General features: G+C 41.3%; 1 protein-coding gene across 11 annotated transcripts in view; it reads left to right on the forward strand.

Annotated features, from left to right (window-relative positions):
• Positions 1-12,916, forward strand: part of INTS8 (integrator complex subunit 8) — a 58,022-nt gene that overhangs the window by 37,578 nt on the left and 7,528 nt on the right. For 6 of the 11 annotated variants that reach the window (XM_055286783.2, XM_055286784.2, XM_063643445.1 and 3 more), the window contains 5 exons: positions 5,298-5,482; positions 5,950-5,983; positions 6,936-6,992; positions 7,075-7,136; positions 11,991-12,109. In XM_055286783.2, coding sequence (XP_055142758.1) covers positions 5,298-5,482; positions 5,950-5,983; positions 6,936-6,992; positions 7,075-7,136; positions 11,991-12,109 — 457 coding nt within the window. The remainder of the gene's footprint in view (positions 1-5,297; positions 5,483-5,949; positions 5,984-6,935; positions 6,993-7,074; positions 7,137-11,990; positions 12,110-12,916) is intronic. The other 5 variants (XM_063643443.1, XM_063643444.1, XM_063643446.1 and 2 more) reach the window with 1 other exon arrangement.

Below are 12,916 nucleotides of genomic sequence, written 5' to 3' on the forward strand. Positions count from 1 at the left end.
TTCATGTGTTAATATTATACACACTGTGAGTAAGTAGTGGGTTTTTCTCACTTTCTGGTCTTACAGTTAAAAAAAAACAAAGTAGGCTGGGCTCGGTGGCTCACGCCTGTAATCTCAGCACTTTGGGAGGCCAAGACGTGTGGATCACAAGGTCAGGAGTTTGAGACCAGCCTGGCCAATATGGTGAAACCCTGTCTCTACTAAAAATAAAAAATTAGCCAGGTGTGGTGGCAGGCGCCTGTAGTCCTAGCTACTCAGAAGGCTGAGGCAGGAGAATCGTTTGAACCTGGGAGGCAGAGTTTGCTGTGAGCCAAGATGGCGCCATTGCATTCCAGCCTGGGCAACAAGAGTGAAATTGCATCTCAAAAAAACAACAACAAAAACAAAAACCCCAAAAAACAAAGTAAAACATGTAGTGATTTAACATTATAAGTCCCTCTCTCCTTTTTGGGTATATTTGGTGCTTCAGATTTTCTCATTATTTTTAATTGTTCCTATTACCTTTTGTTATTCTTCTTTGTTTGTCCCAACTTGTCTAGTAATACAAAATCCTTTAAATCGGCCGGGTGCAGTGGCTCACGCCTGTAATCCCAGCACTTTGGGAGGCCGAGAAGGGCAGATCACGAGGTCAGGAAATCAAGACCCCCTGGCTAACACGGTGAAACCCCGTCTACTAAAAATAAAAAAAAAAATTAGCTGGGCGTAGTGGCGGGTGCCTGTAGTCCCAGCTACTCGGGAGGCTGAGGCAGGAGAATGGCGTGAACCTGGGAGGCGGATCTTGCAGTGAGCCAAGATCGCGCCACTGGACTCCAGCCTGTGCGACAGAGCGAGACTTGGTGTCAAAAAAAAAAAAAAAAAAATCCTTTAAATCTGTGTTTATCTGGGAACTCTTGTAAAACTGTACCACTTTGTAACATTTGTGTTTGGTTACTTGTTTCTTCCTTCATATTTCATGCATGTCCTTTTAAAAAATGAGCTCATTTCATTTTAACCTTTCTGTATTTATTGAGAGTTTATTGATTTCTTCAGTTTTTCCCCCCCTTTTTGTTATCTTTTTTTTTTTTTTTGAGACAAAGTCTTGCTCTGTCGCCCAGGCTGGAGTGCAGTGGCGCGATTGCAGCTCACTGCAAGCTCTGCCTCCTGGGTTCACGCCATTCTCCTGCCTCAGCCTCCAGAGTAGCTGGGACTACAGGCACCCACCACCACGCCTGGCTAAATTTTTGTATTTTTAGTGGAGACAGGGTTTCACCGTGTTAGCCATGATGGTCTCAATCTCCTGACCTCGTGATCTGCCTGCCTCCCAAAGTGCTGGGATTGCAGGCGTGAGCCATCGAGCCTGGCCCTTTTTTTTTTTTTTTTTTTTTTTTGAGATGGAGTTTCACTCTTGTTGCCCAGGCTGGCGTGCAATGGCACGATCTTGGCTCACCGCAACCTCCGCCTCCCGGATTCAAGCAATTCTCCTGCCTCAGGCCCCCGAGTAGCTGGGATTACAGGCACGCACCACCACACCTGGCTAATTTTGTATTTTTAGTAGAGATGAGGTTTCTCAATGTTAATCAGGCGGATCTCAACTCCCGACCTCAGGTGATCCGCCCACCTCGGCCTCCCAAAGTGCTGGGATTACAGGCGTGAACCACTGCACCCGGCCCGGCCCTTTTTGTTATCTTTACACTTGCTTGTGAAAATTGCCATACTTGAATTATCCTTTTCTTTGAAATTTCAGATATTGAATCATATCTATCTCTTCTTTTTTTTTGGAGACTGAGTCCCCCTCTGTCACCCAGGCTGGAGTGCATTGGCACAATCTCGCCTCATTGCAACCTCCACCTCCCAGTTTCAACCCATTCTTGTGCCTCAGCCTCCCAAGTAGCTGGGATTACAGGCGTGCACCACCACACCCGGGTAGTTTTTTTTTGTTTTGTATTTTTAATAGAGACTGGGTTTTGCCATGGCTGGTCTAGAACTCCTGACCTAAGGTGATCCACCCGCCTGGGCCTCCCAAAGTTCTGGGATTACAGGCATAAGCCACCGCGCCTGGCCTGAATCATTTCTGTCTCTTTAGTGAACTTTCTGGCATGTGAGTTCTTAATATCTTGGGCACTTGTCTCATTATGCACACCAGTATTTTCTTAGCCTTTAAGAAAATCAGATGAGGGAACCATTGTGTTCCAAGGTTACTGTCATTTACACTTAGAATCATAGCTTGTCACTGAGTGCAAAGACGGTATAGTAACTCTTCTCTTTACCTCTGGCAGTGAATTCTGTGGAGCTGTGCACCAGGAGAGATAGGCATGTGTTTGTGTAATGAATGCTTGAGGGTCTGCAATGTGTAAGGACACAGGAAATTGTTTTGTTGGTTGCCTAACTCTGGGAGAGGCTGTCTCACTGCTTCCTGCAGTTCCCCTGATCTGGTCCAAAAGGAGGAAGGATGTGTGGTAACTTTGCGAAAGAATTGTCACTTAGGTGTCTCCTCATATGTCATCTGGTTAGGGTTTTGTGTGCCACCTTCCATACATAATTGGCCTCTCACTGCCTTGTTAATGTCAAGGAAAAAGGAATTAGAGAAAGAAGTTTGGAATGAGGGATTGTGTTTTGAAAAAAAATACAATCTGAATCAGTTTCCACACTTCCAATCTGGTGTGGAATACACCACACACACGCACACACGTGTAGGAAAAAGTCTGAAAGGATATTAACAGCCATTGTCTCTGGATAATGGGATATTAGGTGATTTTAATGTTTTCTATTCTGTTACATAGGAACATATTTTCCTACTCATATATAATCACAAATAGGAACAGAAAATTCTTAAGCATGTCACTAAAATATACCCTTTTGAAATAACATAAAACTGTCTAGTCTGCCCCTTGGATCAGAGTGGGTGGCAGTGTCACATAATGGAAAGGGCACAGGTTATAGGCACTTGGATGATAAGAGCCTAGGTAGTAGTAGAGGGGGTTGGCAACCACAGTGGTGCTAGTATAGGCTAAAACCTTAGGTTGTTCATGTGGCCTACCAGGCTTCTTAAGGTATGCATGCTTCTCCTTCTCCAGGTGCAGCTCCCCTGCCCCTTGGTGTTCCAGCCCTGTGCTGGCAGCACCAGCGTGCCCACGCCATGTTTCCATTCTGCACCTGTGCACACGCTGTTTGTCACATTAGCCAGGATGTCCTTCCCACCTTTGCATGTTTGTGTGATTTCTCTGATGCTTTCCCATATTCTTTTCTCTGTAAATGAGTAAATCACTTCCTCTTCTTGCTTCCTTTGTACCGTTGTACTGATCCTGCTACTGCTGTATTGTTGACATATTTCTTTTGTTGTGTTTATGCTGAATAATAAGTTATTTATCCACTTGTCTTCTCTATAAGACAATGAACTGCTTCAGGGCAGTTAATTTTTATGTTGTACTTTCCATGATGCCCACCACATAGTAGCTGCTCAAGAATGTTTGTGGAATTCAATTGATTTGGGGCCTTAGACTTTGAAAATTTTTTAAATTAAATTTATGTAATAAATTCAGTGACCTAAAGCATATGATCCCTGACAACAGACGATGAATTTGAGCTAAGAGCTACAGTAGCCCTGACATTACATTGCAGTGAATAGCTGCATGTATTGTGATTCCATTTGTCTGGGAAGAGTATTTTAGGTGAGCTTGCAGGATGCAATATCCTGCTAGGCCATTGGTCCGTGTCCATTCACCTAGTATACCGGGTTTTTATGTTATTCTCACGAGCTTTGGAAAGCCACAGTGCTCTTGTTAATTTTCTTAGGCATGATCGCAGAGTTGTGGTTATGGAGAAGAATGTCGTCGTCCTTAGAAGATGTATGTGAAAGTATTTAGGGATGAAATATTGTGTCTCACTTAGTTTAATATGGTTTAACAAACAATTTATGTAGATATATAAAGCAAACATGGCAGAATAGTCACAATGTGTCAGGTATTTATTGAACTTTTTTTAAATTTTTCTGTTTGAAATTTTTCATAACAAAAAAAGTAGAGGAAAAACCACCAATTTTTGTCTTTGTCGCAATCTTGCCACATCCTTAAAAAAGCTGCCTTAAGCAGTAGGGACCCCTAGAAAATTTTCTAGGTCCATTTTAAGTAGAAACTAGGGGTTCCTGATGGATTTGAAATTATCCTTGCTACTGCACCCTCTACAAGAGCCATGGAGTATAAAAGTTAATAAGAACAAGGATAAAGGGGCCCAATTCTGAATGTGGCCAGATGCTGTGGCTCACACCTGTAATCTCAGCACTTTGGTAGGCTGAGGCGGATAGATCACTTGAGGCCAGGAGTTCGAGACCAGCCTGGCCAACATGGTGAAACCCCGTCTCTACTAAAAATACAAAAATTAGCCAGGCATGGTAACACATGCCTGTAATTCCAGCTACTCAGGAGGCTGAGGCACAAGAATCGTTTGAGCCTGGGAGGCGGAGGTTGCAGTGAGCCAAGATCACACCACTGCACTCCAGTCTGGGTGCAGAGCAAGACCCTGCCTCCAAAAAAAAAAAAAAAAAAAGAAAAAGAAATTCTGAATTTATTGTAAGTCTGTCTTTTGCTTTTAGCTTTTCACTCTCTTTATTTCTGGGTCCTCCCTACATCTTAGGTCATTGAGGCTGCTTTTATTCATACCAGTCACTTTGTGTAACCTGTCCTGCCTTAATTCTACCTCCTCAGATGAGCAGTAGCTCCATTCCCAGTTGCTACCAATTTTCTTAGAGAAAAATTGCTTTAAATCTGTATCCCTTAATTCTGCCAACTTCAGTTTCCTTATTCCTTTCCTTATTTTTTTCGTTGAAACAATTTTTTTTTAGTTATTAAAAGTTGTATGTGTGTGTATGTGCACGAGGGAGAGAGAGAAATCTGAGCACTATTTTAATCTCACCCCCTGGGCTTTTACTACAGTTAACATGTTGGTGTATGCCTTCCATTACACTTTTTTTTTCCCCCTATGTAACGTGGGATCATACTATGTGTATTTAGCAACTCGTTTTTTTTTTCCACTTAATAAATCACCTATCTCTTTGCATTGTCTCATTTTCGTTTTCACTAGACTATAATTGTTCAGAGACAAAGTTCGTATGCTCGAACCAGAGGATCTTTCTCAGATTCAGATCTGTCAGTACACAATGAGCCCTAAACTCCTCAAAGGTTGTACAGAATGCACAGCATAAAATAACTGTGCTTAGTATGTTTGGGCAGTCATTCCATCTTCCTCCAGTGTGTCTTGATAATGGAACTGATGTGCACGACATTACAGATTATCTTTTGTGTATTTTGTTTTTCATGTTTTAGCTTGGACAGCTTTTAGCAGCTACATGCAAAGAACTTCCAGGCCCTAAAGAAAGTAGACGGACTGCCAAAGACCTTTGGGAAGTTGTTGTTCAAATCTGTAGTGTGTCCAGTCAGCACAAACGAGGAAATGATGGCAGAGTTAGTTTAATAAAACAGAGGGAATCTACGTTAGGTATCATGTATCGGTATGTATTGGTATGTTTCTGTCAGTTGTGTTTGAGTTCTTAATATTTATCCTATTTATACTATTAACCTATTAAAGGTTGATTTCAAGAACATCAGCTTTTATTCTGTATATCATAAAGTTGGACCATCTTACAAGTTCTGTAGTACTCGTCTGTGATGAGCCTGTCTGCCTTGGCTACCTTTGGAAAGATCTTTTGTTTATATGTCATTTTAAGAAACTACTAATCATTTAATCAACTGGAATTCAAAATCAGTAGTATTTAAGGTTGGATAGTATTGAAGACTTCACATGTGATTAAAACAGGGAAGAAATGTTACTAGGTTAGTATGACAATAGAATATTACATTCCTTTTCACACTTGCAGAATTGGAGCATTAAGAATAAACCTTCACCTATAATTTACTTTCTTGATTTTATTTTTTATTTCTAATATTAAATGTGTATTCAAAAATTTTTGTTTTGTAGGAGTGAACTGCTTTCTTTTATCAAAAAATTACGAGTAAGTTTTATTAAAAATTGCTCTAATTACTATTGCTGGTTTTTGTAGAATATGACTAAAAATTATTGGGTACTTCAAATACTGACTAAATTATTATTTGTTTTTTAATTTTTTTTTTAAGGGACAGAGTCTTGATCTGTCACCCAAGCTGGAGTGCTGAGGTGTGATCGTAACTCACTGCATCTTCTAATTCTTGAGGTTAAGCAGTCCTCCGGCCTCAGCCTTCTGAGGAACTGGGACTACAGGCACATGTCACCATGCCCAGCTAATTTTTTGTAGAGATGAGGTCTCCCCGTGTTGCCCGGGCTAGTTTCTAACTCCTGGTCTCAAATTATCCTCCCTTCTTGGCCCCTCACAGTGCTGGGATTACAGGTGTTAGCCACCTGGCCTGGCCTCTGGTTAAATTATTAAAGTGACCTGTTAATGTGCTTTTCTTCAGTGATCATTATTGGTGGGTGGGATATTCTGATTGGTAAAGTTTGTTTTGCATTTACTTTACCATGTTTTAGTGAACGGAGCAGGTATTTCTTTAAATTGTAAAGACGTCTTCATAATAGGGGCTAGATGTGTGAAGCCTGGCTTTAATTTTTGCTTAGTAGGATCAATGTCATATTTATTTATTGGACATAACCTAGGTTTCACTTTTTGAACATTATTTTAAGGGATAAAAAGTTACTTGAGAGTCATGTGAGGAGTTGAGCTTGGAGATAGCACCATAAGCCAAATATTTAAATATGCTAATTTTATGTATATTATGTGCTATGATCCACACCCCACCCCACATGCGATTAAAAAGTTGATTTTTAGTGTGCTAAAGCATGTGCTAAAACAGATGCTAAATTTTAAAAAGGCAAGGGTCTTTTAAAATGCTTAATGTCTGTGAGGTTGACAGGAGAAATATTAAATAAATAAATATACACACACTGTTTTAGGATTCTGTGTTTTCTTATAGGAACCACTCATTTTGACTATTATTTTATCACTCTTTGTGAAACTTCACAATGTTCGAGTAAGTATTTCATAATTTCATTTAAAAAAATTTGAAAGAAATTTATTTGTAAATCACACCTTTTTTCTTTTTCTTTTTAAAGGAGGACATTGTGAATGATATTACAGCTGAACACATTTCTATTTGGCCATCTTCCATTCCCAAGTAAGTGGTGGTATAGCTTTTATTCTATTAATTGAGTTATGTATTTGGAAACCATTCTGACTAGTATAGATACCCTTAGATAATTTTATTAAAGGGCCAGAAATCTAAGATTCTACAGTCTTTGTGTTTCTCTAATAATCTTGCTATAAGTTGTGGATAAGGCATAACCCTTTTTTTTTTTTTTTTTTTTTTTTTTGAGACGGAGTCTCGCTCTGTCGCCCAGGCTGGAGTGCAGTGGCGCGCACTTGGCTCACTGCAAGCTCCGCCTCCCGGGTTCACGCCATTCTCCTGCCTCAGCCTACAGAGTAGCTGGGACTACAGGCGCCCGCCACCGTGCCTGGCCAACTTTTTGTATTTTTAGTAGAGACGGGGTTTCACTGTGGTCTCGATCTCCTGACCCCGTGATCCGCCCGCCTCAGCCTCCCAAAGTGCTGGGATTACAGGCGTGAGCCACCGCGCCCAGCTTTTTTTTTTTTTTTTTTTTTTTTTTTTCTTTGAGGCAGAGTCTCACTCTGTTGCCCAGGCTGGAATGCAGTGGTACAATTTCTGCTCACTGCAACCTCTGCCTCTCAGGTTCAAGTGATTCTTATGCCTCAGACTCCCAAATAGCTGGAATTACAGGCACCCACCACCATGCCTGGCTAATTTTTGTATTTTTAGTAGAGACGTAGTTTTGCCATGTTGGCCAGGCTGGTCTCAAACTCCTGACCTCAAGTGATCTGCCCGTCTCAGCCTCCCAAAGTGCTGGGATTACAGGCAAGAGCTACCACACCTGGCCCAGCATAACTCTTAAATAGGAGTTAAGATTTATCAGCCTTGGAACAGAAGATATAAGTGGTCCTGATTGTCAGTAGAATTGGAAAATTGGGGCCAATGAAAGAATGACTTGCTGTCAGATTTCCAGCATCTTATTTCTTTTACAAGTATCCATTTGAAAGTGATTTGTTTTTTCATAATTTTTTGTATGTGTCATCTAATGCTGCAGTTGTCAAAAGGCTCCCAATCTCTTTTAGTTGCTGTAAGAACTAAACTTCTTTAATGACTGAGAAATATTCCCTTTTGCATGCACTACCTGAGAATCACAGTAAGATGATGGGGACTTTTTTTAGGGGAGGAAAAAGGGTTCATTTACTTGAAGAAATCATGTACATTTTTCTTTTCCCACACATAGCAACTTCTCATGTAGGGGAATCCATTTGTTTCCTCACAAATGTTTTTCCTCCCTGTCCTCCCTCTCAGTTTTCTTAGTTTGTGCTTGTCCAAGCCTTATGTTATTACTCTTAGTGGCATCTTTGAAGAAGAAAAGATTTCGATACATAGGCAAGCTGATAATAGAATAATAGTAAAGAATTTGTTTCCATCTCAACCTTAGAGATTGGAAAAGCTCTCTGTCTCATCCAGGGATTTGGAGGGTCAGAGCAGGTGAGTGCCCCTGCCCTCCACTTACTCATTCTTATTTCCCAAGGGAGCACCATGCTGCATGAAGCACATGTGCATGCTCCACAGCATTTGAACTGCAGAGTCCGTCGTCCTGTGTTTCTGATTTTTATATAAAATCTGTTTTTAGATACCAATTCAAAAATCTGGTAGAGACAGTTTTTCTTTTCTTTTCTCTTTTCTTTTTCTCTTTTCTTTTTTAAGACATCGCGTTGCTCTGTCACCCAGGCTGGAGTGCAGTGGCGAGATCTCAGCTCACTGCAACCTACGCCTGCGAGGTTCAAGCGATTCTTATGCCTCAGCCTCCCAAGTATCTGGGATTACAGGTGCATGCCACCACCCCCAGCTATTTATTTGTATTTTTAGTAGAGACGGGGTTTCACCATGTTTCCCAGGCTGGTCTTGAACCCCTAGCCTCTAGAGATCCGCCCACCTTGGCCTCCTAGAGCTCTGGAATTACAGGTGTGAGCCACCATGCCCGCCTAGTTTTGGATTTTTTTTTTTTTTCTGAGACAGAATTTCGCTTTTGTTGCCCAGGCTGGAGTGCAATGGCGCAATCTCGGCTCACCGCATCCTCTGCCTCCCCGGTTCAAGCAATTCTCCTGCCTCAGGCTCCCGAGTACCGAGTACATGTGCCACCACACTCGGCGAATTTTGTGTTTTTAGTAGAGACGGGTTTCTCCATGTTGGTCAGGCTGGTCCCAAACTCCTGACCTCAGGTGATCTGCACACCTCAGCCTCCCAAAGTGCTAGGATTACAGGTGTGAGCCACCGTGGCCAGCCCCATTTTGCATTTTTTAATTGGTGGTTTCAGTGGTTGTGTTTTTGTTTTTTTGAGTTTTTTTTTTTTTTTTTGAGACAGAGTCTAACTGTCACTCAAGCTGGAGTGCAGTGGTACGATCTCGGCTTACTGCAACCTCCACCTTCTGGGTTTGAGCAATTCTCCACCCTCAGCCTCCTGAGTGGCTGGGACTACAAGCGTGTGCCACCACACCTGGCTTTTATTTTTATTTATTTATTTATTTTTATTTTTATTTTTTGAGATGGAGTCTCGCTGTGTTGCCCAGGCTGGAGTGCAGTGGCATGATCTCAGCTCACTGCAACCTCCACCTCCCGGGTTCAAGCAATTCTCCTGCCTCAGCCTCCTGAGTAGCTGGGATTACAGGCACGTGCCACCACACACAGCTAATTTTTGTATTTTTAGTAGAGATGAGGTTTCGCCATGTTGGTCAGGTTGGTCTCGAACTCCTGACCTTGTGATCTGCCTGCCTCGGCCTCCCAAAGTGCTGGGATTACAGATACGAGCCACTGCACCCCACCTAATAGTTGTGTTTTTTAGCCTCTGTAGTATTACCTCTGTGGCCTAAGTTTAGACTGTAATGATTGGTTTCCAGCGTGTTTATAAATGAGGCAAAAGAATTGTTGACCCTAGGGGCTCTGGGTCAGACTCACGGGGTTTGAGCCCCAGCCTTTTCACTTAGAGGTATATGCCCTTCAATAAGTTGCTTTCTGTGCCATGTTCCCCATCTCTAAAATAGTACCTGCCTCAGAATTGTGAGGATGGAATAATACATTTTTATTTATTTATTTATTTGTTTTTTGAGATGGAGTCTTGCTATGTCACCCAGGCTGGAGTGCAGTAGCGCGATCTCAGCTCACTGCAAGCTCTGCCTCCCAGGTTCACGGCATTCTCCTGCCTCAGCCTCCTGAGTAGCTGGGACTACAGGCGCCCACCACCACGCCTGGCTAATTTTTTGTATTTTTAATAGAGACGGGGTTTCACCATGTTAGCCAGGATGATCACGGTCTCCTGACCTCGTGATCCGCCCACCTCGGCCTCCCAAAGTACTGGTATTACAGGCATGAGCCACGGCACCTGGTCTGAAATAATACATTTTCTAAGCTAGATATTTAGAATAAAGACTAGTACATAGTAGGCTTAACTATTATCTTCATGATGAAAATACTTTAAATTGACCCAGAGAAAACAAAATATGACTAAATGTTTGACTAGAGAAAAGTATTTCTCCTGAGGAGGACTCTTTATTGATTCCAAGAATAGTGGGAATGGCACTGGATTGAAGATTAAGTTTTTAAAACCAACTATTTGATATATAGAATTCTTACACTTGTAACATTTTGTAAATGTCTGTAAAATTATAAGCCAATCTAACTTATATAACTATCTACGTTTAAATAAATAATTGACTATTTGCTAATAATCCCACAATTCATTTTCCACTGTACTGGGCACTGGTGAGTTAGGGTAAACTGTAATCCCTCAGAGCAACAGAAGTACCTTGTCTAAATTCACCTTGTAAATGATAGAGCCATGTGTCTGAATCCACAGCCTGTATTCTCTACCCTTGTGCTTTACTGCTCTTAGGAGGTGGGAGCAGTTAGCAGTTTTTTGGGTGCCGGCCTCGCTTTTCTCTTCACAGTTCCATCTTCTGACTCTGTACCTGAAGGTGTCCACATTTAGCCAGGCTCGCAGTACTCTTCTTGATTCTTGGGGGCTGCCAAATGCACTGATGTGATATACTTGGACATCCAGCCCCTGACCCCATTAGGCCCCTGAAACATCTCGAGGGGAGTCAGTAACTCCTGCAAGAAGGCTTAAGGTGGATGTAAGGCCACATGGCAACATTGTCAGTGTCTGAGTCCTTGATTTTTATGTGACTTCTCATAGATAACAGAACTTAAAAATCATTTGGAGGCCAGGTGCGGTGGCTCAGGACTGTAATCCCAGCACTGGGAGGCTGAGATGGGCAGATTGGCTGAGGCCAGGAGTTTGAGACCAGCCTGGCCAACATAGTGAAACCCCGTTTCTACTAAAAATACAAAAAAAAAAAAAAAAAAATTAGCTGGGTGTGGTGGTGAGTGCCTGTAATCTCAGCTACTCAGGAGGCCGAGGCAGAGGAATCGCTTGAACCCAGGAGGCGGAGGTTGCAGTGAGCTGAGATTGTGCCACCGCATTCCAAGCTGGGTGACAGAGTGAGACTCCGTCTCAAACAAAAAATGATGATAATAATTTGGGGAAATTTTATGAGTCTCGTTTGTTGCCCATAAATTGTGCTAAAAGCAGAGATAAGGGTTTTATCTTACTACTTCTATATACTTTAAACATTTGTAAAAGAGGCAAATACACTTTCTTGGTGCAGCCTTGTCTACCTTTGACATTTTGAAGAAAAGAGAACAAAAATCAGATTGCTTTCAACCCCTCATAAAAGTTAGCCCATCACACTTTCTTAGACTTAGTTGTGTTGATAGTTCTTATAATACATTTACTCCTAGTATTGAGCATTATCTTTATGTTCACCTGAATCTTGGCTGAGTTTTTGTTTTTAATAAATACATGCATGGAATTTAAAGTTGACTTTTAAAATAGAGATTAATGTTATGTATCTTTCCTTTTAGCCTCCAGTCTGTGGACTTTGAAGCTGTGGCAATCACAGTGAAAGAGCTAGTTCGATATACACTCAGTATAAATCCAAATAACCATTCCTGGTTAATTATCCAGGCAGATATTTACTTTGGTAAGTGAGATGTTTAGTTGCTTTGTGTTTTGTTTTTATAGCACTTTTTGAAGTGAAAGTAAATATATAACCTATTTTATTTCAATACTTGTTTTGTTGAGATTTACTTGTCTTTAGTAAAATTAAAGCAGTAAAAGTATTTGTACTTTTTTTTAGTGTAGAACCTTTGGTTCAGATGCTTTTAATTTTATGTTGACTACTTTTATTCTCTTTTTTAAAAGAACAGTGAATTTTTTTTTTTTTTTTTTTTTTTTTGTGATGGAGTCTCATTCTGTCGCCCAGGCTGGAGTGAAGTGGCACGACCTTGGCTCACTGCAACCTCCGCCTCCCGGGTTCAGGCGATTCTCCTGCCTCAGCCTCCCAAGTAGCTGGGATTATAGGCACCCACGACCATGCCTGGCTAATTTTTGTATTTTTAGTAGATACGGGTTTTCGCCATGTTGGCCAGGCTGATCTTGAATGCCTGACCTCAGGTAATCTGCCCGCCTCGGCCTCCCAAAGTGTTAGGATTACAGGCGTGAGCCCCTGTGCCCAGCATGAATTTTTTAAATCTAATTAATTGGTAAAACATCTTTAAAGGAGAATGAAGTTTTCTTTTTAAAATGCTATTTAGAGATTCTAAAATCTCTGCAGGTACAGTTGATCATTATTTTTATTCTTGGAGATAGATCCTAACTCTCCCCATTACTCCTCTGATGGATTATATGTGATAAGGTTTTCCCACTTGTTACGAAACTTTCAATGCTTCTATTACTCTACAGATCAAATAAAATTTCTGACTAGAATCATTTCAGAATCTGTGTTTTA

This window comes from Symphalangus syndactylus, chromosome 7, assembly GCF_028878055.3.
Source record: "Symphalangus syndactylus isolate Jambi chromosome 7, NHGRI_mSymSyn1-v2.1_pri, whole genome shotgun sequence".
NCBI classification, from domain to species: domain Eukaryota; kingdom Metazoa; phylum Chordata; class Mammalia; order Primates; family Hylobatidae; genus Symphalangus; species Symphalangus syndactylus.